This window comes from Vulpes vulpes, chromosome 15 (assembly GCF_048418805.1).
Source record: "Vulpes vulpes isolate BD-2025 chromosome 15, VulVul3, whole genome shotgun sequence".
In the NCBI taxonomy this organism is placed as follows: domain Eukaryota; kingdom Metazoa; phylum Chordata; class Mammalia; order Carnivora; family Canidae; genus Vulpes; species Vulpes vulpes.
In genome coordinates, this window is record NC_132794.1 from 51,355,260 (window position 1) to 51,382,226 (window position 26,967).

Genomic DNA, 26,967 nt, shown 5'->3' on the forward strand with positions numbered 1-26,967 from the left:
CCAAGTTCTCACTTTTCCCTCTCCACCAGACCCAGCCTGGCCCGGTTGCAGCATGACTCTGTGGAATGGAGAGCTGTCTTTCTACCCCCAACCCCGGCATGCCCCTGGCTTCAGCGTCCCATTGCTCATCGTCATTCTGGTGTTCTTGGCCTTGGCTGCCAGCTTCCTGCTCATCTTGCCTGGGATCCGTGGTCACTCGGTAAGGAGATGCTAGATGCTAGGGCCTGAGGGTCATGGGCAGCTTGTCTCTGGAAGACATAGGACAGGTAATACTGTAATAAGGGCCTCCATGAATAGTCAGATGAAATGTTGAACCAGAGGAACATAGGTGGAGCAGACCCAGAAATCTGGTGCAGCAGGCGCTGCCCCCCCCCCCCCCGCCCCCATGCACCGCTGCCCAAAGACTGAGAGAGGTTGAGGCCCTGTACAAGACATTCTAGAGACTGATCCCACCTGGATCATTCAGGAGGCTGCTACAGAGAGTGGGTGCCCAGTCCAGGAATCCTGGGGCTACTTCTAGTCTTCACATGCTGCTGGAGTCTCCCTCCTCTCCTCAGACTGTGGCTGCACTCCAGTTTCAGCCTCCAAGTACTGACCAGTGGACCAAAAGGATAGAAACCAGTGGCTGAGACTGCTGTGTTTCACTGGTGTGCTGGGTTAAAATGCATGTGTATGGGCTCTCCCATCCTAGGAACTCAGGGACTCCCATGCAGGATTCAAAGTCATAGCAGCCTGGGTAGTTTTTGTTGGACTCCCCCTTCTCCTAGAACATAAGTTGTTTTTCAAGTCTAGGAGTATCTAGCCTTCCTGCTTGCTCTGTATTGGTTTCCTTGGGAAACTGGTGCAACTAGGAGTATCTGAGAGGCTGCATTCCCTCCTTCTCTACTTGGCAACAGGACCCTGAGGCTGCCCTCTCCTGGGGTAGGTGACCTCAGCCTGCCTAGCACTTCTGGACTTACTGAGCCTCACCATAGTAGTGACTCAAGTAGCTGGCAAGACCAGGACCAGGAGCCAGATCAGGGAGGGGGCCGGGGGGGAGGCTGGTGGGAGTGAAGGTGATGGGACAACACCAGGCAGAAAGCCAGATTGCAGAGTGGACTGGGAAATGGGGTAGGGAGGCAGAAGTGCATGGCTAGAAAACTTTGGAAATGCCAGTGGCTCAGAGGGACTTGCACAGAAAGCAAAGCAAGACTGTAGCTTCAAAACATCAGGAATGTAACTGGGAAAAGGGTGTGGGGCAGGAGAGGACAGTTGCAAGGGCACTAAAGATCTAGGTGGCATGGGGTCAAGGGAGGTCTTGGGGACTCTAGTTGGGCAGTTACCAGGCCTGACAGAGGTTCCTGTTCCTGCAGCGCTGGTTCTGGCTGGTGAGAGTTCTTCTCAGTCTGTTCATAGGCGCAGAAATTGTGGGTGAGTGTGCTGTGCAGTGGATCAGGAGAGGACCTGGGGTGAGGATGGAGGTGGGTGGAGGGCACCTAGGGAAATGGAGATTTGGGGTTTGTTTTCCACTCTCTCTTCCCATTCTTTGGCTCTTTCTAGTGCCCACTCTTCCACCCTTACAGTGTCTACCACCTTGGACCCCTAGAGCCCCCATCTCTCTGTACAGTGTCCTGTCTGCCCTCCCACTCTGCAATTTCCTTGTCTTTAATTCTCTCCCTAATCCCCCCCCCCCCCCCACAGCCGTGAACTTCAGCGCACAGTGGTCAGTGGGAGGGATTAACACCAACACATCCTACAAGGCGTTCAGTGCAGCACGAGTCAGCGCTCACCTTGGTCTGCACATCGGCCTGGAGGGGATTAATATCACACTCACAGGTGGGGGCTTGAACTTCTGGAGTAGCAGATGGGGTGGTGGGGGGGAGTGCGGCAGGGGCAGCCAGAGGAAATCTCAGACCCCACAGGCTTGAATAGTATTTGAATGGTTTCCTTTGTTTTGTTAAGCTTTTATTTATTTATTCATGAGAGACACAGAGAGAGGGGCAGACACAGGCAGAGGGAGAAGCAGGCTCCATGCTCCCCTGATCCCGGGAACACACCTTGGGCCAAAGGCAGTCACCCAACCGCTGAGCCACCCGGGCATTCCCTTGAATAGTTTTTAGTCCCCATGGATCCGTGTTTTCTCCCACCGCTGCGAACCCATTTTTCCGCACACCCTCCCCCCTCCCATCCGTATTGGCTTAGCTGCGGTCCCGGATGGTGCGACCTCCCTGACCCCGGCCGCCCTCCCCTCGCAGGGACCCCAGTGCACCAGCTGAACGAGACCATCGACTACAACGAGCACTTCAAGTGGCGTCTGGGTGAGAACTACGCCGAGGAGTACTGGGAGGCCCTGGAGAAGGGGCTGCCCGATCCAGTTCTCTACGTGGCGGAGAAGTTCACCCCGAGCAGCCCCTGCGGGCTGTACCGCCAGTACCGCCTGGCGGGCCACTTTGCCTCCGCCGCGCTGTGGTGAGCCTGGAGGCCCGGCCCGCGGGAGCGAGCGCGGGGGGCGGGGCGGGGCGCGGCGGGGCGTGGGAGCGCAGGGCGCGCGGGCCGAGAGTCCCCGCCTCTTGGGCGGGAACGTCGGGAGCCCAGCACAGAGGTCGGAAGCCGGGAGGCCCCGGAGGGTTCCGCTGCGCGCTCGCCATCCCAGCCCCTGTGGTTGTGGGGTCGGGCCCCGGGGGGGGGGGGGGGGGCGAGGCCGCGCAGCCGGTCACGGTGCGGCGCCCGCTCCGCAGGGTGGCCTTCTGCTTCTGGCTCCTCTCCAACGCGCTGCTCTCCATGCCCGTCCCGCTCCACGGAGGCCTGGCGCTCCTGACCGCCGGCGCCTTCGCGCTCTTCTCTACCTTCGCCTTCGCTTCCATCTCCAGCGTGCCGCTCTGCCCGCTCCGCCTCGGCTCCTCCACGCTCACCACTCACTACGGTGCCGCCTTCTGGGTCACCCTGGCCACGGGTGAGGACCAGGGGGCGGATCCCGGGAGGCCAGGGGAGGGGACGGGACTCATACCCAGGTGCGCTTTCCCCGTTTACAAAACGAGTCCACATATATCATCTAATTTGCTCCTCTTAATAGTTCCTACAAGCAGGCACTGTTATACCCATTTTCCAGAGGAGGCCAGGGGCTTCTGAGGGGCGCTTGCCCCAGTTAGCACAGGAACTCGTGTATCACGCACGCACGTAATCCATATGAGAGGTCTTTCTGCTGCATGTGCTGGGGGAGGAAATGCAAGGTGTAGCTCCCAGGAGATGGAAGCGGGCTGGCCAGGTTCTGGCCTGCAGACCTGACTACCCTGTTTCTTTCTGTCGGGGTCACCGCAGGCATCCTGTGCCTCCTCCTCGGAGTGGCCGTGGTGAGTCTCCACTACTCTCGGCCCAGCGCTCTTCGCACCTTCTTGGACCAAAGTGTCAAGAACTATGGTAGCCAGGTGAAAGGGAGCTTGCCTCTCATCCTCAGCAACCCACTACATAAGCAATTTGGAGCCCTGGACTTAACGACCAGTACTAACCTTTGAGGGAGACTCAACTTCGGACTTCTCCCTGCCTCGGCCCTCTGCAAACCCGGTAGCAATACCTGCTGGGCTCTGGCCAGAAGAGCATGAGGACAGTCACTGCGCGGCAGGCTGGGCGCAGGGAAAAGCAGGCGGCCTCAGACATGCCGCTCTCCTGTGCCCTGAGAATGGTCCAGGGCGAGCTGTAAATAATTTTTTTTAAACTTGTTTCTGTTACATTCCATGGCTTTTCCAGGCTTGGGAAATATGAGTCGTCAGCCTACTTCCCTGGGTTGGAAGCAGTCTCTCTTGCTTGCCACAGGCTCTGGGAGAGGGGCGCCCTCTAGTGAGCCCAAAGGGAACCCACAGGAGCCAGCATCTTCTAGAGCTGCTCCAGAAGGATCCTAGGTAGCAGTAAGGAGGCAGGTCACCCTCCCACTGGCCCAGTGGGATCCCCCTCTGCTGGCCAGCTGAGTGGAGTAGGAGGGAATGGCATTTTTGAGGTCATTTATTAACTCCAGTTTATTCACTAAGAGGTAGTGTCCAAGGGCCAAGGTAGATATCGGCAAGGCATAAAAATGCAAATCCTAGGATTTTTTTTCTTTAAGGTCCTTGGCAAGACCTACAATCTTATTTGGCAAATTTGAGAACGGGAGCTTAAAAATAATGTAGCACGCTGAGTTAATATTAGGCCCGGGACAAGAAGTTTTGTTTCTTCTCCTGCCGAGGGCTTTCATTGTACCAAGAGATCACACAAGTTGGGGAAGTAAAAGAAAAACAAAAAGGACCCAGGAAAAAGGAAAACAAGAGGTGTAGAGGGATGAAATGGGACTACCCACCACACAGACACAGACACACACACACACACACACACATACACACACACACACACACACCATGTAGATGAAGCTGAGTTTCAATAAATGGCCCTGTCAAAGAGGCAAGGCACTTAGGGAAGGCAGTGTTGCTGTGCAGAAATGGGCAGCACCTGCTCGGTATTACCATGGAGACAGGCTTTATAGTAAGCAGCCCCAATGTCTGTTTAGCATTTTAGGGCTTTTTGTTTTGTTTTTTAACATCAATAGGAAGAGCTTCTTTTTCCTACTCCACCTACAGATTGGGGCTGGGGGCCAGACACAACCCATCCTGCAGTCAGTCGTGGCAGGTTTGTGAGGCTCCAATGAGATCTGCAACCAGATTGGAAGTCCAGGTGTCCACCAGGGAGAAGAACCTTATAGGGCACAGTCAGGCTCTGTGGGATGCTTCTCCTTAGAGCATGCCTCAGAGGAAGCTTCTGACAGAGGAATGTCCTGGGGCTCAGGACTCTCAGCTGTGGACCGGTATCGGGGGCTCAGAAGTCCCCCTTCCTCGGGATTCCACTCCAGTGCAGGATCCTCCCCCGTACTCTGGTTGAAGAAAGCCTTCAGCCTTTGGGGATGTATCCTGTGGGCCACTGCCATGGCCAGGCCAAGCAGCACACAAAGTAGTCCTGGGGATGAGACAACAGGTGTCCTGCCTTGGTAACAGTAACACCCTGCCAAGAACATCTTCTCCTAAGAGCATCAGAACAACTCTAAGAGAATTGCTGGCATCCCTGTTTCAGGGCAACTTGGTCTCAGAGCAGGGACTAGCTTAGGGTCATATGGCTGGTGTGGCTCTGTTGTACTGAGTTTTTGGACTCAGCCCAATGAGCCATGAATTACATCTCAGAAGAGAAAGAGAGAAAGAGAAAGAGAGAACTCCAAAAAGAGAACCCTCAGGGAAGGGCAGGGCACAGAGGAGGAGGCATGAGAAAGGGCAGGACAATTTAAGGCTATGTGAGGCAGGGAAAGAGAAGGAATGGAGGACACAGAGAAGAGTATTTGGGGGAAGTGGACCAGGACATAAGACTGGAAGATTTGGGAAAGAGCTGGGTGAAGAGTTAGGGAATGAGGGAAATGACAGAGACAGAAGACACAAGACAGAAGACAGGGCATAGGCATCCATGGGGGTGGGGAGTAGAACTGAGGAGAGAAAATCCAGAGATGAGTAATGTAAGAGGGATGGTGCTTTAAAGAGAGGAAAAGCATCCTGGCTACCAGAGGCAGACCCTCAACCCCCACCAATATGGTGGTCCTTGACCTTCTTCCCCAGCCTTAAGCCCTCCGGTGTCTATCTTCAGGGCTGGGCCTCACCTGTGGTCAGTGTGATCCAGAAGGCAGGCCCATGGTGAGTGTGCAGCGAAGCAGTGCCCAGGCGCAGGGGACAGGATGGCGTGAGTGATGTGGCGGTGGAAAAGAAGAGCAGTCCCAACATCTGGAAGATGCCTGTGGCCAGCAGCATGTGGCCACCATAGACCAGCACAGGCATGGACAGCATCACATTGGCCAGCAGCCAGCAGAGGAATGCCACCCTAGAGAGCCAGGACCAAATGAAGGCTGGCCTAGGCACCTCTACTTGGAAGGGCCCAGGTGGAGGCTCAGGGACCCAAGAACATCCCAAAGATGTGAGATAGGGATTTCTGTCTATTGGTTTCCCAACCAAGCATTGTGGGGCTGGTGCCAGCCTGTCCCCACTAGGGATTTCCACATAAGTGGAGGAAACATGGGTAGAAACTCCATTTCTAGGTCTAGGCCAGCAGGGCCTCCATCCCACCCTCACCAGAGCATGGCTGAGGTGTAGTGTCCTGCCAGGCGGTACTGGCCATGCAGACCACACGGGCTGTTGGGGGTGAACTTCTCAGCGAGGTAGAGCACAGGGTCTGGTAGCCCCTTCTCCAATGCCTTTGCATACTCCTCAGCGTAGTTTTCACCCAGGCGCCAGGTGAACTCCTCGTTGTAATTGATGGTCTCATTCAGCTGCTGCACTGGGGTCCCTGGGGAATGGGGCAGTTGTGCTCAGCAGGAACCCAAGGACCAGAGTGGGCATTTGCCTAGGTAAGGGCTTGTCACATTGGGCAGAGGGACAGGAGCTGGTCTTAGTGTCTGGAAATTTCCCTTCCTACCGTCCCCCCATCCTGTAGATCCAAACCAGATCCCAAAGACATAGCAGAATCTTCTCCTCCCTCACAAGAGCCATCCCTCACCTGTGAGTGTAATGTTGACTCCTCCCAGACCAACCTGGAGCCCAACATCTGCGCGGATCCATTCAGAACTGAAGGCTTTGTATGATGTGTTGGTGCTGACCTGGCCCACGAACCACTCCGAACTGAAATTCACAGCTGGGGTTGGGGAGTTGGACATATGGGAACTCAGGAAGGTCTAGGCATTACTGGGTTAGAGTCAGAAGGGGTCTAGGTCTGTTTTGCTCACAATTGTAGATCTGTTAACTAGCTCAGTCTCTGGCTCATGGTTAGCTTGTCAGCAATATGTTTGCCCAAGACGAATAAAGGGATCAGAACCCAAGATTTCCCTTGGTGACACTCTGCTTCTGCCCCTCCCTCCCTTCCCTGAAGCAGAAGCTGCCAGTGAGGAAACAAGGAGAGGAGAAGCTGACTGCTGAGGGAACTAGATGGGACAGGATCACACTCACCCAGGATCACAGCCCCGATGAATAAGCTGGTCACCACCCGCAGCAGCCAGAACAGCCTCTGAGTCACAGAGTGGGTAGGTTTAGGAAGGAACACCCTCCTTCCAAATCCACCCTTCCTCTTTCCAAACTTGGGTGTCTGTGTGTGTAGGCAGGGGCACATATTCTAAAATTGAGGTCACTTGGTCAATTGAAATCAAAGTGTCTGGCATGTAATAGGTACTCAATAATCATCTTTTGAATCAGGGAGTAGGAGTGACACTTTTTCTCAGGACTGGAGGCTCTTTCCTGAGTGTGGTTGTAGTCAGAGAGTCTGGCCCCCTCACCCTGAGGCCAAGATCTCTCTGGGGCTGGGGTCTCCAGGGCTGGGTTTGTTTCTCACCATCTTGCCTCGAATGCCAGGCAGTATGATGATGAAGGTGACCAGTGCAGTCAGAAAGATGGCAATGATGACGGCCAAGGTGGTGTCCATTGGGAAGATTGGCTTGTGACCAGTATAGAAGGGGAAAGTGTGTCCCAGAGTGGCCATTTTGGTGGGGTTGTGCAGGGGAGGCGTATGCTGTAGGACAACAGATATGTATGTCTCAGTGCTGGAAATACAGCAGAGAGTAAACCAGACTAGGTCCCTCATCTCTGGAGCTCACCAGAGTCTACTGCTACTGCCATTCCACTGCCCCTCTGTCTTTCATCTCCCTATGTTTTGACTGTAAGAGAGTGAGGGTCTTGGCAATCTGTCTCTGCTGCCTCATGCTCCTTTCCTGACCCTGAGGTCCCTTAAGTCAGTGCCACAACCACCCTCGAGGCTTCTCTGCTTCCTCTAGGACTGTCTTAAGAAATATAATTCTCTTTTATCTCTCTCAGGCCTCCAGCACAATCAGACAAATCACAGGACATAAAAAGAGCTATATTTACTATCAAGTGAAGGCATAAGGGTGAAAGATGGTACAGATTACAAAAAGATCGGCTTTCTTTCTTAGTCCCCAAAGGAACAAAGGGCAGACAGCTCTGCTAAGTGTATAAGCCAACTACATTATCAGAGGACTGATTCCCAGTCCTGGCGATGCCCACACTGGTCTGTTCCACTTTCTCAAGCACCCTGGCTCCTGCTCTGGCAACTCTAGCATAATTGAAATAATTGAGTTCACCTCGTTTGACAGTCAATGAACCTAGCTCTGCTAATTATCCCTATGTGTGACCTCTACTGGGGCCCTGGTTTGCCCAGGAGTCTCCATTATTTATAGTCTGACCGGGTAGGGTCTTGTTAAGCCATATAGTAAAAGAATAAGTTTGGAGTTAAGCAGCTCTGTGTTTGAATTCTGCCTCTGCCTCTTGCGAGTTATTTGACCCTACAGAGATTTGGTTTTATTACAAAATAGGGATGATAATGTCATTGTGAGTGTGAAACAAGATTGTGTCTGTAAAATGCTAAGAATAATATCTGAAACAGAATGAGATCGATAGACAGGGGAAAGGGGACATTTTATCACTACCACATTGGGAAAGAGGGGACATTTTATTACTCCATGTATCTCTTTATCCAATCCTTCTCGGAGAGAACCATGGGTTAGAATCAGATCTGGGTCCAGTTCCAGCTCTTCATTAATTTTAAAACATTGGGGAGGCAAATGACAACCTCCTTGGCCCTTGGTTTCCTCATCTACAATTGGAAATGGTGATCTCCAGGTCCTCTCTAGTTCTAAATTCTGTGATTCTTCTATAATACCTGGTGGCTCCCAGCCTTCTACTCTCCTTCTAGGTGGGCCACCTCCTATGCTGTCTCTGGGGGTAGCATAGTGTCAGGCAAAAAGACAAAGCGACAGACAATTTTAACTTTTAATCCTGTCTTTTGGACAAGTCACATAACGCCTGAGTCCCAGTTTTCACATGAAGTGTTGCTTTTCTCTTAACTCTTTAATTCTTCCATTCCAGAGGAACAAGTACCTCTTTTCCTCCTGGGCTGTCACTCAAATCCTGCCTGCCTACCACCTTTCTCATTCATCATCCCTTTTCTCTTTACAACTTCTCAGCTTCTCTTTCTCTCCTGGCTCCTTCTTCTAAGGATATGTGTACATTTCTCCCATCTTAACAACACAAAGAGAAAGGACTCTCTCCCTTGAACTTCTCAGTCCCTCCAGCTACTGTTTTATCCCACTCTCCCCTCTTCACAGCCAGGCTTTCTGCAAGAATAGTCTATGTTGGTATTTTCACTGCTTTACCTCCTCAACTCATTGCAATCTGGGTTCTCTCCATCTCCAACTTCTCCATTAGGTTACCATATGCTAAATCCAAAGGGAAGTTTTCACTTATCATTCTTGATCTCTCTGTGGTATTTTGCATTGTGGACTGTTCCCTCTTTCTTCAAACTTGTCCTCCTTGGACCTCCATGACACCATGCTTTTCTGGGTCTCCTGCTTTTGGCCATTCCTTTTGTGGCTCCTTTGCTAGTCCTTCCTCCCTCTGAAATATTTGTTTCCCCGGATTCTGTCTTGGCTTTTTTCTTCTAGCACTCTTCATGATTCCCTAAGCAAACTCCTATGGCTGATGCTTCTCAAATCTGTCTCTAGGTAGACCTCTTACCTGGGCTTCAAACATAAAAGGGCCAATTACCCCATAGACATCTTCACTTGGCTTTCCCACAGATGCCTCAGATTTAACAGGTCCCACACTGAATTCACTGTCTCTGGTCTGCTTTCATTCTGTTTTTTAAGTCTCTTTAGTGGCATCACCATCTTATCAATAAAATAAGTCAGAAAGCTGGACCATCTATCTTACCTCCTAAACATTTCTTGAAACCATCCATGCATTTCCTTCTCTATGCCCTAGCTCAGCCTCATCTATCTTGCCTTGACTAAGCAAATATAATCATCTTACTTATTTGCTTTAGGTAAAATCTAATCTCACAATCACATACGAAGTCCTCTGTGATCTGATCTCACCTACCATTGCATCTGTCTTTGGCCCAGCCTAACCTCCAGCCATACTGAACTACTGGCCTCTCCCTGAATCTGACACGCTCTTTCAAGTCTTCATGCCTTTGTATATGCTATTTCCTCTGCCTGGAATGCTCTTACCCCTTAGCAAACTCCTTTTACACCCTTCAAGCCGCAGCTCATGTTACTCCCTCTGTGAAATATCCTCTGACACCATTGGGCCAGGGTGGATGTTCCCTAATGTTCTGATTGCATTTTGAATATGCTTCCACGAAAACAATAATTACACTGTATTGTAATTGTGTGAACATCAGTCTCCTCATTAGCTTCTAATCTCCATCTTTGCATCCCTTGCATGTAGCATATACTAATCAGACTGTGGGTTGAATGAAAGAATATATGAATGAGTTCCTCTCCCTTTAGGTGGCATCTTCTATTTCACACACAAGAGGGAGCTATGCTCCCTCTGTCCTCGATACAGTATTAAACTCTCATTCATTGTTAATGGAGTGTCACCAGGACAGGGCTAAAGATTGGGCAGGAAGGGATTTGACCAACTCTGTCCATTTTTGTGCTTTCACAAAATGTTCAGAAAGTCTCTTCCAATAGTTGGAATCCAAAGTATGAATATTCATGTTTAATTGAATCTGAAATGCATTTCAACACAAGCTAAAGATAAATAACAACTTGTAGATTGTTATCTTTTAAAATGTGTGATGATATTGATTTTATTTATGTTTTAGAAATTTTTTATCTATGACCTAGACTAAAGCCATTACAATTGTGATGGAAGGCTATATTTTTTTAGAAAAGTCTATAAAATATAGAATATCTTGGTTAATAAAGTAGGAAGAGAAAGCAAGTTAGCTAATACATGTTATATGTTGAAATTTCAAAAACAAATATTTGCAATATAAGCAAATAATTGTGTAATGTATTTTGGTTAGAGTTACCTGTTAACATTATCCCTGCATATATTTTAATGGGAGGTTATAAAATATTTTACAAGAATGGCTCATCTCTAATAACATAGTGCTTCAAAGAAACACTAACAAAAGGCTCTCTATCTTAAGTACAAAAAAACAATGTTAACTTATTTCCAATTCTCCAAAATATTTACTAAAGATGACTAAAGCAAAAAGATGGTTGGTGAATAAAATTCACCTTCTTTAATTTCTTCTTGTTTAATTTAATGAATTAGGTTTTCCTTAACCTACATTGTCTAATCCAAAGTTAATATTGGATGACACTGATCTCAAATTAGTTTTAATTATTAAGGTAACAGGCCTCCTGTATGAAGTGGTGGGACTGAAATGAAAAGTCCCCATGCCCAGCAATACTGCTTTTCTTACAGATTGTAGTTTCCCTTTGGAACATCTTCCTCCTTGGCAAGCCATGGAGGCTCTGACAGCAGAATTTCTTCCAATCTGAGAAAAACCTTTTGTCAGTCTCCACTCACTTCTCCCCTAGCTCACCACCATGACTAATATGTATACACAATGGATATTGATATAAATAAGCACAAGATACAGTCAGACATACACTTACAATTTCTGTAAACAGAAATATAGACCGGAGAAGAAAGTAGTTCTCAGTAACATAGAGAACTAGATACATAAGCCCTCAATCAGAGGCCCCGGGTGACAAAACTGAGGTGCTTTCTCAATGGATTGGCCAATCCCCACACTCTGGGGTCCTCCCTCCTCCCTGGCCTGGACAAGTGAGGGGCACCCCCCACACACACACCTTTCTGAACTCCCTTAAAATACTGAAGCATTTCTATTGCTCAGTTGTGTTTCAGACAGTTAATGTAATCCTTACCTATCTCAGGTTGAAGTAGAGTTCCTGTGTGTGTATGAGGGGTGGGCAAGGAATAAAGTCACACACCTTTAAGAAAATTCAGCCTGGTACAGCAGGTCCTCAGCATTCAAAGTTCTCAAGTGCTTTCTTAGTGTTCTGTGGCCCATCTGGTAGCCTGACTCTGCCCACCTCCCCCATCTTCTGGAACCTAGTAATTCTCTACAAAGGGGAATGGGTGACATGGCTGGAGTTGCCAAGAGCTCTGATTAATGATACACAGCTACTGGAATGTAATATTTTGTTTCTCTGGTTGGAGTTGATCCCATTAAAAGTTTACAACTCTGGCTGGCTAAGGGAACCCTGCCAGGAGCTCCTGCCCCAGCCTCTTCAAGAAGATGAGTGGACATGTGTGTGTGTGCTGTTGCACCAAGGTATGATTAAGTGGAGCAACAGAAGATCTGAGAAGTGGGTTGAGGCAGGAATCCCCAGTCAGGGCTGAGGTAAGGAGCCCAGAGGGGCTGAATCATGTGAGTCAAACTACCTGGGCTCCAGGTAAACCGGGATAAGGATTCCATGTCTGTAAATCCAGTGGCCTCCTCTTAAATCTTACCAGGCTCTCTCTTTGAGGAACTCCCACTCGATCTGAACTTGCCCTGGGTGGGCGCTGGAAGTGCACGTGCGGGGCCGCTCCGCAAACCCCTCCTGACCGCACAGACCCCGCAGACTCGACCCCGCCACCCACCCCTGGACCCTATGTCCTTACCTTCGCGTCTTGCCGACAGTGCGTGCGTGGCAGCCGGCGCCGCTGGCCTCCCCGCGGTGGAACGTCACGGGCGGCGCTTCTGCGGGTGGGATTGGGCCGGGAACCGGGGCCAGGCGCTCTGTCACCGAGAGCGCGCTCCCTCCCCGGGCCCAGCTCGCTTCCAGCCCCACTCCTCCCCTGATTCGCTGAAGGACCAGGCCTCGGACTGGACTAACCGGGTCCGGGTGCTTCCCCGCCCGCCACTCCAAGCGGCTCTCAACCTTCTCAGACCGCACCCGAGGCACCGAGGCGCTGCCCCCCGCCCCCACCCCGTCCTCGATCTGGGACTCGGGAGGGACCGCGCGCCAGAGCCCCCCCCCCCGCCCCCCCCCGCCATCCCTCCTGCCGGGACCCCGGGCAGCTCCCGCACAAACCTAGCGAGGCAGTCCGAGGCCTGAGACCTCGGGAGCTCACGAGGAACCCCGGGGGGGGGGGCTGCCACCCACTCTTTCAGGGTCTTAGGACGAGCTTCCTTGCCGCGCGCGCTGACCGGTCCTCCTGGTCCTGATGCCCGATCCGAAGGTGTGGGGAGTTTGGGGCTGACGCTCCCCGGCCTGCCCCCCCGCACCCTCCCGGGCTTCCGCCCCCTCCCCACCCGGAGCAGACTTGCCCTCTTCGCCGTCCAGGCGGCCGCACGGACGAGCCCTTGCCGCGGACGGGACCGAGGTCGCGCCTGAGCCCCGCGAGCCGGTGCCGCCGCGCCTGGCGCACCCCGGGCCCCTCGGCGCACCCCGGCGGGTCCCGGGCGCCCCGGCTCGCCGCCCGCCCGCCCCGCCCCGCCCCGCCCCGCCTCAGCGCTGGGCCGCGCCGTCGGCTCCGCACCCACAGCCCCGCCCGCCCCGCGCAGAGCTGCGGAGCCAGGCGGCGGGGAGCGGGCGTCGCGGGCCCCGCTGCGAGCCGGGAGGGAGCCAAGGCGCACTCCGGGGTCCAGGGACGCCGCGGCCGCAGGTCAGACCCGAAGGGCTTCTCGGCGCTCGGGGGAGGGACTCCCCGCGGGGCTTCGGCGGAGCGCCCCGGCTCCGCTGCGCTCCTTGAGGGAAGGGGAACTGGAGCCCTGGCCCCCCTGCGCCTCGGTTACTAGCCCGAGGGAGCCTACCGTGGAACGTGTTCAGGCCTATCCTCCACCCCACCAAAGTTTTAGGTTCCTGGAGAACTGGGAATGTTCCGTGGCCTACTTTGCTTGGGCCTAGGGGATCTCTCTGGAGCTCTTCCTGGCACCAGCACGTTATGCCAGGGAGGGAACTTTGGGTTTTTAGAGAGTCCAGGCTTCCCCTCAACCTTCCCTTGGGACCAGGTTGGAATCCCTAAGGCTTTGGCTTATATTTACCCCCACCCCAGAGTCACCATTGTAGGAGTTCAAACTGGAAAAGTAGCCATGTGGAGCAAGAACAAGGTAGGCCTGTGTTCTCTCCCTGGTTCTGCCACTGCCTGGGGCTTCACTGCCCTGTCATAAGGTTATGCCTTCTGCTCAAGGTTGTTAAAAAGTTACTGAACCAATGTTGCTGTATAAATCATTGTGGCTACCTACCTGAAAGGAGTGGGTTTTAAGCATGCCCACATTCCTCTTCAGGTTTATCCCCACAGCTCGGCCTGAAAGCTCACTGCATGCTTTTACCAGCTGGGGTCCAGGATCCTGAAGACACAGTGGTAGAGGGGAAGGGGCAGGGCATCCTAGATCAGGGAAGGACCGCTATGGCCTCATCAGCATGTCCATCCCTATGGCTTCAACCGTTCCAGACCCAGTTCTTCACATACTATCAAAGGCCACCATCTGGACAGTCTCTGTGATGGAGTGAGTGGAATGCTGAGCTTTTGAGTTATGACAGGGCTTAGGGTTTTTCATTTGTTTAATAGGAGATGGCAAGTTGGGATGAGGTCACCCTCTGGGGCTCCTCCTCTGGGACTAGACAACCTATTCAAGAGTCCTGAGGATTTAGTTTGCCATAAGGCTTTCTCTGAACTCCCACCTTCTTCCACTAGAGAGTTCCCCAGCCCCACCCCACCCCCAGTTTCTACGGGAGACTTTAGAAGGTCATTACTGTCCTGAGGCACTACCTATGCCAGTTAGGAGCCCCAGCCTGAGTCCCCTGCTGCCTCTGTTTCCCTGTTGTCTCTGGGCAATTTGTTGGCCTGGGGAGAGAGAGCAGAAAGCTGGCACCAAACACAGGAGTGCCTGGTGCTGTATTCTTTGAGTCCACAGAGCCCACTCTCTCTACATATCACATTTACATAACACCTGTAGCCTTTCTCGCTTTAAATTCAACCTCATTCTTGCATTGGATTCTGGCAACCATGCTAGGAGATAGACAGTTCAGGCATGTTTACTCCCATAGCTGGAAGAGGTAACCAAGGTCCAGACCAGATAAGTGACCTGCCTAAGACCACATTCGTGGACTAGCAGCAGCCCAGTGTCCTGGCACCTGAGCAAGACTCTGTCCAAGGAATATATACTTCTGGAAGCTGGGCCAAAGCAAGGTTTTTCAGAAGGTAAGTCCAGAAAGGCGGAGATTTCTGTGTGCTTCGTTCATCACTTAATCTCCAGTTCCTAGGTCAGTGCCTGATACATAGTGAGTGCTTGTCAAGTGTTTGTTGAATGAATGAAAGATTCTTGGGAGACGGTGAGTCTCCTGCTCTTTGCTCCCCACTATGGTGTTGGTCCAGCCCACACCTAGATTCACAGGGACCTGCAGAGGCCTTGGCCTGAATCTCCTGAATTGCTGGGACACATTCTCCCTGTCCTCTTTTTCTAGGGTCTCCATTTTAGGGTGTTCTAACACCTAAGCCCTATTATATTCATCATGGGCTTCTGCCTGGCTCTGACATGGACATTCCTGGTTGGGTCATGGACATCCATGGGTAAGTACAGATTGAAGAAGTAGAGTTAGGAGCAGAGGAACCTTGCTGTGTCAGCATTTCCAATTTCATTCCTTACAGTCTGGTGGCCCTTTCTCTCTCATCTGTCTTCTTTCTTTCTTCATAAAGTAAGGACCCCTGATCCCAGGTGGGAAAAGATGGATGAGGCATACAAAACAATAAAGGATCTTGTGGCCAGATTAGACCCAAAGCTGAAGGGAAGTCACCAGTGTTTTAAAACAATATGAAAACAGTAAACCAACCACCACCACCGATATGGTCCATTTGATTTCATCTTGTTACTGTCAGCTTTGGACAGTCTCTTACTAGAATCTGAGGCCATTCTCTGAAGTCTGGGTCTCTGAGAAGGGGAGTGGGTTTACGATGCTACAAGTTAGGTTAAAAAAAAAAAAGGCAGTTCCTTATCATCAGGAGGATACAAGAAAAGGAAGCAGAGGAAACCTGTGGAATGATGAATGATCTATTCTGACTGAAGGCAGTGGACCCCTGCAGTTTCTCCCAGGATGGAGCTGTTCACATTCCTATTCCTTCTAACTCCCTCTTTGCTTTGATCTTGGATCTTCCTTTTCTAGCCAGCTCTTGCATTTATTCCCAGGAGGCATTCTACCTTATACCCTTCCCCAAAGGCCTTCCTCCCCCTTGTTCTGCCACCAGTTCATCTTATTTTAGAGATCACATGTACGTAGTAGCTGCCGTAGTTCGTGCCCCAAGTCCTGAATCCTTGGTTGTGCTCTTTGCTCAAACATCAGGGCCTGAGTCACTTTCCTTCTCTGGCTTCTGGGTGAGTGAATGTGCACGCATGGACGTGCACATGCACATGAATGTGGGGCTAGAGGGTAGCTCTGAGATCTTGCCCTTGGTCTGGGAGGAATGGGTCTCTTGCTGGCTGATGTGGGTCCTTTTCTTTGTTCTTTCTCTGAAGTGACTAGAGAGGGAGTTTTAGTCCTCTAGCCTTTTGGTTTGGGGAAAGGAATATGACTGGTCATCTGATCTACTGACCAGAAGGACCCCCATTCCACCTCTGATTTTGGACCCCTCCCTCTGCCCTCACTGTCTGAATTCTTCCCTCAACAACTGAGTGCTCCCTTCCAGATCCTAGTTTTTGGAAAGTATAATAGGATCAATCAACAAGGGGAATTATAGGAGGAACATGATGCCTCAACAGAGAGGAAAGGCAAGGTTATCACCAGGCAGTCCCTGATCCCACCCCAGAAACTGAAACTGGAAAAGAGATCAGGGTAGCAGTAGACCCCAGAGCCACAGCCCCAGGGCTTGTACCCTTGCCCTGGGCTTTGCTTGGCAGGAGAGGGCCAAGCCCCTCTCCACACTGCCCCTACCCAGGGAGTGGTCACAGAATGACCTCTCCTTTCCTGGGTGGAAGAGTGGTTGGCTGGCTTTTGGGATGTAGCTGGCTCTTGCTCCATATGATATCTTAGGGTTGGGAATGGTTTCTGTCCTGCCCTATCTCCCAGGAAGCTGAGCTGTGAGGGCAGTAGGAAGCTCCTGCATGCCCTTCCACATCGCTACTGTTCTCTAGCTTCTGTCTTGTTCTTGGAGGTTCTTTATCAGCACACACTGCCCCTGGCTATGCTGCTTCAGTGCTCCCTACCATGTTCCCCTCACTGAGAGCTTGAGTTTGGATATCATTTTGTCCTCAGTTCTCTCCCTTTGCACCCTACCTTCCACAGTGTGCCTGGGGTCCATTTCTGCTGCTTTCCTTGCCAGGATCCCAAGACCTATATCTTGCAGGCTTGCCTGCCCTCTCATGCCTGAACTAACCCAGCTGCCCCTTCCCTCTTCTCACACAGGAGCTCAGAAACCCATTTCCTGGGAGGTACAGCGATTTGATGGGTGGTACAACAACCTCATGGAGCACAGGTGGGGCAGCAAAGGTAGGTGAGGGCCAAGTGGAGACAGCCCCAGGGCCAGGGTGCCAGCAAAGGCTCATTGATTATTAAGGTTTTAGGATCTGTGGTATGGAGGGAAGCCTGGGAGAGAGGAGGTAAGGGAGCCCCACTGAGGATTAATCTTTGTCCCTACCCCTCTAACCCCAGGCTCTCGGCTCCAGCGCCTGGTTCCAGCCAGCTATGCAGATGGTGTGTACCAGCCCTTGGGAGAACCTCACCTGCCTAACCCCAGAGACCTTAGCAACGCTGCCATGAGGGGCCCTGCAGGGCAGGCCTCCCTGCGAAACCGAACAGTGCTAGGAGTCTTCTTTGGTGAGGGCCTCAACCTCTGGGGGATGGAGGCCAGTAGGGTCCACTGGACACCTCTATGTCTGAGGGGGGAGTCAGGGAGTGAGAGAGAGAAGTGATGGAGGATCTTAGAGATGGGGGTGAGAGACGGAGAGGGAGGCAGTGGGATGGGATACTGTTACCCAAAACTGGATTTGCCTCTTGGGGAGTGTTGAGCCAAACGACACAACTAAGCCAAGAATTAGGAGTTTTATTTGGAACAAGTAAGGGGGAACATGGAAGATATTTCCCAAAGCAGTGTCTTACCCAATAACAAAATTGGGGAAGTTTTAAGCTAAAGGTACTTACAGATTCATAAAGGCACTTGTACAATGGGGAATTCAGCCTAGAATTTAGGCAAAAGTCATCTCAGAGTGACAGAGTCCAGGTCTTAATTGATGGAAGTCACACAAGGGCTGGCAAAGGTAGGCATCAATTCTCTGTCTTTAACTGATCTGATATCTGACTGCTCAAGGGGGTTTAAATCCTGCAAAGATAACTCAAGAATGTACTTTGGGCAAGTAGTCATAAATTACAAGATGTCTGGGGCCTAACATGACTTTCCTTAAGTCAAGAAAGCCATGTCTTGTATTTTTTCTGGGGAAGAAAAAGTAAAAGGAGAAAGTCTGGATGGGGGAAGCATAAATTTGCCTCACATTGAGCTGTCGATGGAAGTACAGGTAGAGGCAGGAGCATGACAATAATCTGGTAGGGACTCTTGGTGGGAACCTATTCTCACTTTTTGCTTCTGTGACTCCTAGGACAGTCTTAGGGCAGGGTTCTGATTTTGGCTAGAGGGCTGGTGGGGGTGTGTGTCAAAATAGGGGTGCTAGGGTGGGTGGTGTGACCCCAGTGACTGTGGGTTGTTGGCTCTCAGTTGGAATGCTTGGCTCCTGCTGGCCACCCATGTGTCTACATTTGATTCTAAGTGTCCAGCATTGCAGTGAGACTGACAGGTTATCTGGGCAGGCTGCTCCCAGCTGCATGTTGGAGCAGGTGTTCCCAGCAGGACTGCCTAGGCACACTCACCGGGCACCTCCCAGTTACCAAGGAGAAGACCAAACTGGCAATGAAAACAGTTTGGACCAGGGTGTAACAAAGGATTAGGAAGGGTGGAGGAGGTCAAGACTTGGCTTTACTCTAAATGGCTGAGGAGTCTTTTGAAGCTTCAAGGGAAGTCTAGGAGGGCTAGATACCTGATGCAGAAGGGAGAGTGGCCCTCAGCTGGCCTAGCACACCGTGTCCCCCTACCCTCTCTTGCCAACAGGCTACCACGTGCTCTCGGACCTGGTGAGCGTGGAGACACCCGGCTGCCCGGCCGAGTTCCTCAACATCCGCATCCCGCCCGGGGACCCGGTGTTCGACCCCAACGGGCGCGGGGACGTGGTCCTCCCCTTCCAGAGGAGCCGCTGGGACCCCGAGAGCGGACAGAGCCCCAGTAACCCCCGGGACCTGGTGAGACGCGGCGGGCGGGCTCCGGGTCCGGGTCCGGGTGCGGGTGCGGGTGCGGGTGCGGGGCAGGAGAGGCTCCCACGGCCTCGCCCGCGGACACCCGCCTCCGCCAGCCCGGCTCAGCCTCCGGCGCCCCCGCAGACCAACGACGTGACGGGCTGGCTGGACGGCAGCGCCATCTATGGCTCCTCGCACTCCTGGAGCGACGCACTGCGGAGCTTCTCCGGGGGGCAGCTGGCGTCGGGGCCCGACCCCGCCTTCCCCCGGAACGCGCAACCGCCCCTGCTCATGTGGAGCGCGCCCGACCCCGCCAGCGGCCAGCGCGGGCCCGGGGGCCTGTACGGTGAGGCCGGGGCGCGGGGCGCGGGGCGCGGGGCGCGGGGCGCGGGGCGCGGGGCGCGGGGCGCGGGGCGCGGGGCGCGGGCTGGGGGCGGCGGGCGGCACTCCCCGTGCTCACACCGCCCGTCTCCTCCCCGGCGGCCCTGCGCGGCTGCAGCCTTCGGGGCGGAGCGAGGGAACCGCGACCCCTTCCTGCAGGCGCTGGGCCTGCTGTGGTTCCGCTACCACAACCTGTGCGCGCAGCGGCTGGCCCGCCAGCACCCGCACTGGGGGGACGAGGAGCTGTTCCAGCACGCGCGCAAGAGGGTCATTGCCACCTACCAGGTCCGCCACACGCCCTCCCCTTGTCCCCCGCCTGCCCCCCACCCCGCCCCACCCCCACCGTGCCCCGCGGAGCCCTCATTCCTCGCGTGAGCAGCCCCCAGAAACGCCCCTTTCCAGGAGGACACTGCTCCCCAGAACTGGAGGAGGAGCAGGCAAAGGGCTGCTACACATGAGACTTGGCTGTGGTTCTTAGCTAGTGGCCCCTGCTCCCATCCCGTGTTCCTAGTGGGGGACAGGCCTCTGCACCTGTCCCGTTTGACTTGCCTCCCTTATGACTGACTGCCCCTGCCTGGCCCTCATCTCCCACTTAAGGCTTCCTTGGGCTCAGGTCCCTCCAGCGGGACTGCTCCAGCACTTGCCTCCCTTTTGCCCTCTCTTGACCCTCAGAACATTGCTCTCTATGAGTGGCTGCCCAGCTTCCTGCAGCGAACACCAGTGAAGTATGCAGGTGAAGAGTTGAGGAGGAAGAATGGGAGAGCTAGCAGTATTTTGGAGGGAGGCAGCAGGGGGTGGGGAAGGAGGCTGGGCAGTGAAGGGCTAAATGTTCCTATCCCCTCTCCTCTCGCCTTCCCCCAGGATATAGCCCTTTTTTGGACCCCAGCATCTCCCCAGAGTTCCTGGTGGCCTCTGAGCAGTTCTTCTCCACCATGGTGCCTCCCGGCGTTTACATGAGGTGAGCGCAAAGGGTAAATGTTGGTGTGTTGGGGGGAGTGGGGATGTCATTTGAGAAAAATCTGCTCTTTAGAGCCCTCAGGAAAGGATTATCAGTCTGAAGTGTGCTCATTTCCCCAGGGAACAGTGAACTTGGGTGGTGGTGGGGGGGGAGAACAGTGTTTTAAAAAGACATCAGTGTGGTTTTTAAGCACTTTATGTCCATTTCCCTATAGCTGGTGTATATATTAACCCCCCAATTAAACACAGGCTAATTTAGACTCAGAGGGTGAGTTACAAAGCCTGCTCATCTGAACATTAGGTCTTGACACTACACAGGGGACATTTTTAGCTATAGGCACAGGACCTGGGGCTTGCAAGCCTTTGGAGGGAATTATAATAGAAATGTGTGAGAGTTGAAGATACATTTTGACTCCAAAATAATGAAAAGGGAACTTTAAACTAAAAAACACATATTTAATTAAATGTATATGGAACAAAAATGCCATTTCTTTTCACAATTGCGTTATAATTTAAAAATAATTCATAGGTTAGATTTTCTTACTCGGGAACAATTTTTGGATATGCCTGATGAGAACCACAGAAATCATAGCAATTGACTTTTCCACAGACAAGTAATTTCAAAACAACAATTAAAATCCTTTTAAAATGTTTTAACTTACATATATATGTTATATATATAATGTATAAACTCTCTCTTTGGGAATCAGGAAAGAAGTGGTACTCTAAACAGAGCCTCATGCTTTTGAGTAATATATGTATAGACAGTGAGATGGAGAAAGAGACAGAGGGAGGTGAGGCATGTGCATGCTTTGGGTACATTTTTAGATGTTTACAATGACCTGGGCCCCTGGCTATATATAGTCTTGGAGACCAGAGCTGTTGCCTGACTCTGGGACCTCATGGCCTCAGTCACCACTCCCTTTCTACTTGCATTTCAGAAATGCCAGTTGTCACTTCCAAGAGGTCATCAATAGGAACTCAAGTATCTCCAGAGCTCTCCGGGTCTGCAATAGCTACTGGAGTCGAAAGGTCAGTATGTGGGTGGGTGTATGTGTGTAGTGTGTGTGTGCACATGCCCTTCTGTGTATGAGTGTCAGGTATGTCATGAAGGTGGGCAGCAGGGCCAAGGCAGCTAGCTATATGCATGCTCAAAAGTTAGTCCTCCACTCCGACCTCAGGGCTATGTGACGGACAGTGAGCCCTATGCAAATGTGGTTCTAGGTTTTTCTTCTCCCTTGATAGCTCTGGGTCGCCTGTAGGCCTTGGAGTACCCCCCAAAGAAATGTCCCAATTAGACATACCTAAGGCAGTGTGTGAATGGGTATGTTGGGGGGGAACAAGAAGGAGGGAAGAATTCTGACATTATCAGGGATAATCTGTTCCATCCAAACCTGGCCAGTGTGGGTGAAGAGTGTTGACAAATAATTTTTTAAAATACTTTCTTTTTTTTAAGATTTTATTTATTTATTCATGAGAGACACAGAGAGATAGGCAGAGGGAGAAGCAGGCTTCTGGTGGGGGGAGCCTGATGCGGGACTTAATCCCAGGACCCCAGGATCACATCCTGAGCCAAAGGCAGATGCTTAACTGCTGAGCCACCCAGGCATCCCATTGACTAATAATTTAAAGCAAAATCAATACTTGATGTAGAGTGTTCATAAGAGGAGAAAAGAGGTAAAGAGAGATGGGAGGGAAAGGAAGAACAGGAAAGTGCAGAATCAGAGTCATAGTGCTGAATTGAAAAAGACCTCGGTGTCCTCTTAATTGTTTTAATTTAACTTAATTTAATTTTATCCCTAATGCTCTTTTCATTAAGGGAAGGGCACCAAGTTCAGAGAGGTCCTGTGACTTGCCCATAGTCACACAGCTGTTCGCTAACAGAGCAAGGACCAAGACCTACATGTTCTAGTGCCTTTGTCAATCATACTGTCAAGTCTCTTAAAATAGAAGTAAAGATTTAGATCCCTTGTGTTTGTGGTGACCTGTCTCGCAGTAGCATGAGCTTCAGATAGGGACATCACTCACCTTAAGGAGGGAATCAACCTATGAAGGAAGGATGGCCTACTGGTTTCAGAGCAAATATCAGTACTGGGTGGGCCCAGGATATGGACTGTGGGTATGGAGAGAGCCTGACTGCTCAACCTCCAGTTCCATTTTCTCTCCCCATTCCCAAAGCATCCAAACCTACGAAGAGCTGAAGATGTGGACGCGCTACTTCTAGGCATGGCCTCCCAGATCGCTGAGCGAGAGGACCATGTGGTGGTTGAGGATGTGCTAGGTGAAGCTGAAGCTGTCCCTACAGAGTGGCCCCTGGGTGGGGTTTCTGCTGGAGCTCCTGCGCCAGGCTGGGAGGAGTGCCTGGGCCTGGGAGCCTTCCTTCTTTCATTGCTGAGAGACCTGTTGACCATGGTTTCCTCTGTGTGATTCTGGGCCCCCTGGGGATGTTCGAAGCCTGGGTCCTGAGCTAATGGAGCTGTGGTGGCCCTGAGCAACCTCAGACTCTCTGCTCTTTCATCCCCAGATTTCTGGCCTGGGTCCCTGAAGTTTTCCCGTACAGACCACCTGGCTGGCTGTCTACAGAGGGGCCGCGATCTGGGCCTGCCCTCTTATACCAAGGCCAGGGCAGCACTGGGTCTGCCTCCCATTACCAGATGGCAGGACATCAACCCTGCACTCTCCCAGAACAACCACACCGTAAGGAGGGGTTGGGACCCAGACGGCAGGGGGGAGGGTCAGGGCACATTGGCCTGAGACATGGAAGGGAGGCAGTGAGACACAAACAAGAGACAAGTCCCTGGTGAGAGGGATGGGACTTACCCAGGTGGCTTTTCCTAGTATCATACACCAGGATGGAGGGTCCCAGACTAGCAATATTTGGCATTAGAATTTGTGACTGTGCAATCTAGCAAATGTTTGTTGAACATCTCTTGCATGCCAGGCACTTAATAGGCATTATCTCATTTACTCTTTCCAACATCCCATCTGAGCAAGTGTAGAAGGTCCTCAACCCAGGAACAAGCTGTACTTTTTTATATACTGATACTCAAGCTGCCTTTGGGGAGTCAACTGTCACACCCTGAGCTATTGCCTGGGCAGGTGGCATTGCCTGCAGCCAACAGACCAGTTTTTGTGGCCTCACCATCTTAGCACAGTGGTGTTTCTACAATTGCATGCTTGTTTTATTACTTTCGTCCTTACTATTTTATAAGATTGTTGGAAAGTGGAGAATTGAAAAGACCGCGGAAGAAGCAATATGCACATGGGGCTTGTAAACTTTATAAAATCAATATAAAGATAGGAATCACCAGGAGTACCAAAAGTAGCAAATATTTAGCTTAACTGGGCCTCACTGGAATTAAGCTGGGCAAATGTTTATTTGGATTGCAGAAAAAAGAACTAAAGTAAAGGTCAGATAGAAAATGCTGCTCATATAATGTTGAAGTCTGTCTCCAAAAGGCAATGTATATGCAGGGATTGGATTTTTTTTTTTTTTGGGGGGGGGGATTGGATTTTTAAAAACTTTTTTCACTTTCAATAATAGAAACCTTTTCTAACACATCATTCTAGCCTTCCAACTTTTGTACTGAATTTTGACCCTTAACTTTCATACCTTTTTGAGAACAAGCCACATAGGGAACTGGCTGCCTGTTTTATTCCAACTTTAGAAAATAGGCAGCTGAATCTGTGAGTGAGTTCCCATAAATGAGTTAACTTATGTAAAGCACACAGAGCAGTGCCTGGGGCATAATAAGTGAGTGCTTGTCGCTGTCATTTATTATTATCATCCCTGGGGCTGATCCCTGGGAACTACCTCTTTGCCCCAGGGCAAGTGCCAGGTCCTTGCACTCACTCCTGTGCACTCCTGTGCACTCCTCAGGTGCTGGAGGCCACAGCTGCCCTGTACAACCAGGACCTATCCCAGCTAGAGCTGCTCCCCGGGGGGCTCCTGGAGAGCCATGGGGACCCCGGGCCCCTCTTCAGTGCCATCGTCCTCAACCAGTTTGTGAGGCTGCGGGATGGCGACCGCTACTGGTTTGAGAATACCAGGAATGGGTAAGGCCTGGCTGGCCCCCTTCCTCAGACTCCACCTTGGCCTGAGCTCCAGGACCTCTGCATGTAATGTCAGCAGCCCTGTGGGCCCTTGATTCGGCTGGACTCACCTACTCCTCAGCCTCTCTGGGTCTCTTTCCTCATCTGGGTCCCTGGGCCAGAGCAGGCATCTGTCTCCCAATGTAACAGCTCCCTACCTATCCCACCCCAGGCTGTTCTCTGAGGAAGAAATTGCAGAGATCAGAAATACTTCCCTACGGGATGTTCTAGTGGCTGTCACCAACATGAACCCTAGTACCCTGCAGCCCAATGTCTTCTTCTGGCATACGGGTGAGTAGCCAGGGGGTACTTGGAGGGGTCTGGGGTCTGGTGTCTCATCCCTCCTCAGCCGTGGGCCTCATTCAGGTGCAGTTGGGCAGTAGATTCCAAGGAGGCAGTGAGCTATGGTTCTGCCCTTAGAAACTTTGGTTCTGGGCACAAGGTGACCGACCACAGGTGTCTGTGTAGGTCCCCTTCTGCACAACCCCAGGAGGTATCCATGTGAGGGCAAGACTGAAACTCAGAGACATAAGGAGAAGGCTCCCATGGGCTGGGCTAAGCCTGGGTTGGTGTGATATCAGGAAGGCGTAGTGCAGTGAGGATATCCTTATCCCACAGCAGTGACAGGGGAAGGGCTTTGTGTGTGTGTGTGTGTGTGTGTGTGTGTGTGTGTGTGTGTGCATGTGAGGGAGACAGAGGCTGAGTAACCCAAGTAGGCAAACACCACATTCTTGGTATAATGACAGGGGTAAGCAGCTCCCACCCCCTCTGCTACTGAGAGTCCCCCCCCCCCCCCCGCCCCACCCTTCTGCCACACTAACCTTCTCAGTGATTCGGTGCCAGAGCCTCTGGCTCAGCACCCCCCCCACCCCAGGACTCCTGCTTCTTCTTCCTCCCCAGGAGACCCCTGCCCGCAGCCAAGACAGCTCAGCACTCAGGGCCTGCCAGCCTGTGCTCCCTCCACCATGCAGGACTATTTTGAAGGCAGTGGATTTGGCTTTGGAGTCACCATTGGGACTCTCTGCTGCTTCCCCCTGGGTAAAAGTGATGGGCAGGGTGGGGTTGGGTGAAATGCGTACTCTGAGGGATGGCAGTAGGGTGGTTTCATCAATACAGACTATGCAGGATACTATTTGGGCACATGAAGAAAACCTCAGAGCAGGAGGGGACATGAGAAGTGTCTGACCTGTAGCTAAGTTAACTCCAGGGAAAATTGCCTTCCTGTTCTCCTGGGGTCCCTCTAAGGCCCAGATTGGTCAGGAGCCACAGGGTATCTGTATTTCACAGTTATCTGCAGGAACCTGGGCCTGGGAAACTGTTAGAGGCAAACCCTGCTTGAGAACCAGCTGAGAACTAGCTGGGGCAAAGGTTTGAGACTTAGACTTTGTCATGGCTGTGTGTGAGTCCACCAGCAAGCATGGCAGAGTGGGTCTAGTATCAGCACAAGGACTCTGGCCTTAGTCTCTGGCTGGGAAGGGACCTGAGTGGTGGAAGCAGGGGAGGCTGTGCTGACAGTGCTGCAACATCTTAGATGATACCCAAAGCTCCCTCCTCCACCCCCCTACCAGGGAGCTTCACAATCTGAGACAATTGAATGAGCCCACCTAGGAAGTGGGGAAGGCAGGGGGTCTTGCCAAGGAAGGAGGCCACTGATCTCTCCAGACTCCCACCCTTCCTCTGAGCATCCTACTGCCTCTGCCCTCTCAGTGAGCCTGCTTAGTGCCTGGATTGTTGCCCGGCTCCGAAGGAGAAATTTCAAGAAGCTCCAGGGCCAGGACCGCAAAAGCATCATGTCTGAGAAGCTTGTTGGGGGCATGGAAGGTAGGCCTGGAGCTGGCCAGGGTGGTGAGAGGGAGGACATGCCTGGGCTGCAGCCCCCACCCCCACCTCAGCAGCCTATGGAAAAGGCCTTCCCTTACTAGGCCCCCAAGCAGCTCAGGGCAGGTGGGAAGAGCTGTGGAGGCATCAGGTAGTCGTTGGACCTGAGGTCCTCCACCCTCCTTAGATCCTCTCAACGGGGGCACCTGGGTGGCTCAGTCAGTTAAGCGTCTGCCTTTGGCTCAGGTCCTGAACTCAGGGTCCTGGGATGAGCCTCAGGCCTCCTTCCTTCAGGCTCTCTGCTCAGCAAGGAGTCCTCTTACCCCCTCTGCCCCTCTCCCCTCTTATGCCATCTCTCTCTGAAATAAATACAAATCTTTAAAAAAAAAAATCCTCCCAAAGGTCCCAAATAAAGAGGATGTGGTAGACTTATGGGGAAGAGCCACAGGACCCTGACTACACTTTAGAGGCTTAATATGATTCTCTAGAATCCTTGGGAAAGGATGCTTTGTGGCATCTTGTACTGGAAGTTCAGGCAACAGCGAAATAATTAATGAAGGTCCAGAGTCACACTGATGGAGGATTGGAATCTTGGTTTCACCTCTTGGGCTTTTGGGCCTTGGGCAGATTTTTTAATCTCTCTAAACCATTTTTTC

At 52.0% G+C, this 26,967-nt stretch overlaps 3 protein-coding genes across 8 annotated transcripts in view; 2 read left to right on the forward strand and 1 right to left on the reverse strand.

Moving 5' to 3' along the window:
- The first annotated feature begins 52 nt into the window (after positions 1-52).
- Positions 53-3,695, forward strand: DUOXA2 (dual oxidase maturation factor 2). Of its 2 annotated transcripts, none has more exons than XM_025998640.2 (6): positions 53-199; positions 1,353-1,410; positions 1,681-1,815; positions 2,235-2,448; positions 2,718-2,932; positions 3,298-3,695. In XM_025998640.2, exons 1-6 carry the CDS (start codon positions 53-55, stop codon positions 3,489-3,491), a joined length of 963 nt encoding a protein of 320 aa, XP_025854425.1. In that variant the 3' UTR covers positions 3,492-3,695. The 2 variants fall into 2 exon arrangements, with proteins under 2 accessions (XP_025854425.1, XP_072594512.1); XM_072738411.1 differs by having other exon boundaries at positions 2,850-2,932.
- Positions 3,696-4,173: 478 nt separating this feature from the next.
- DUOXA1 (dual oxidase maturation factor 1) lies at positions 4,174-12,733 on the reverse strand. Of its 2 annotated transcripts, XM_025998639.2 has the most exons (7): positions 12,468-12,733; positions 7,357-7,533; positions 6,978-7,035; positions 6,532-6,666; positions 6,108-6,321; positions 5,642-5,859; positions 4,174-4,956 (listed from the first exon to the last, which is right to left on the reverse strand). In XM_025998639.2, the coding sequence occupies exons 2-7, from the start codon at positions 7,501-7,503 to the stop codon at positions 4,700-4,702; spliced, it is 1,029 nt and encodes a 342-aa protein (XP_025854424.1). In that variant the 5' UTR covers positions 7,504-7,533; positions 12,468-12,733; the 3' UTR covers positions 4,174-4,699. The 2 variants fall into 2 exon arrangements, with proteins under 2 accessions (XP_025854424.1, XP_072594511.1); XM_072738410.1 differs by lacking the exon at positions 12,468-12,733 and having other exon boundaries at positions 7,357-7,749.
- Positions 12,734-13,347: 614 nt separating this feature from the next.
- DUOX1 (dual oxidase 1) overlaps positions 13,348-26,967 on the forward strand; it is a 32,454-nt gene continuing 18,834 nt past the window's right edge. For 2 of the 4 annotated variants that reach the window (XM_072738412.1, XM_072738414.1), the window contains exons 1-17: positions 13,348-13,454; positions 14,840-14,993; positions 15,257-15,362; positions 17,189-17,272; positions 17,435-17,599; positions 18,882-19,069; positions 19,208-19,409; positions 19,563-19,729; positions 20,117-20,177; positions 20,306-20,402; positions 21,343-21,433; positions 22,580-22,682; positions 22,926-23,098; positions 24,282-24,457; positions 24,666-24,784; positions 25,394-25,531; positions 26,201-26,314. In XM_072738412.1, the coding sequence (XP_072594513.1) occupies positions 15,305-15,362; positions 17,189-17,272; positions 17,435-17,599; positions 18,882-19,069; positions 19,208-19,409; positions 19,563-19,729; positions 20,117-20,177; positions 20,306-20,402; positions 21,343-21,433; positions 22,580-22,682; positions 22,926-23,098; positions 24,282-24,457; positions 24,666-24,784; positions 25,394-25,531; positions 26,201-26,314 (1,936 nt within the window). In that variant the 5' untranslated portion in view covers positions 13,348-13,454; positions 14,840-14,993; positions 15,257-15,304. The remainder of the gene's footprint in view (positions 13,455-14,839; positions 14,994-15,256; positions 15,363-17,188; positions 17,273-17,434; positions 17,600-18,881; positions 19,070-19,207; positions 19,410-19,562; positions 19,730-20,116; positions 20,178-20,305; positions 20,403-21,342; positions 21,434-22,579; positions 22,683-22,925; positions 23,099-24,281; positions 24,458-24,665; positions 24,785-25,393; positions 25,532-26,200; positions 26,315-26,967) is intronic. The other 2 variants (XM_072738413.1, XM_072738415.1) reach the window with 1 other exon arrangement.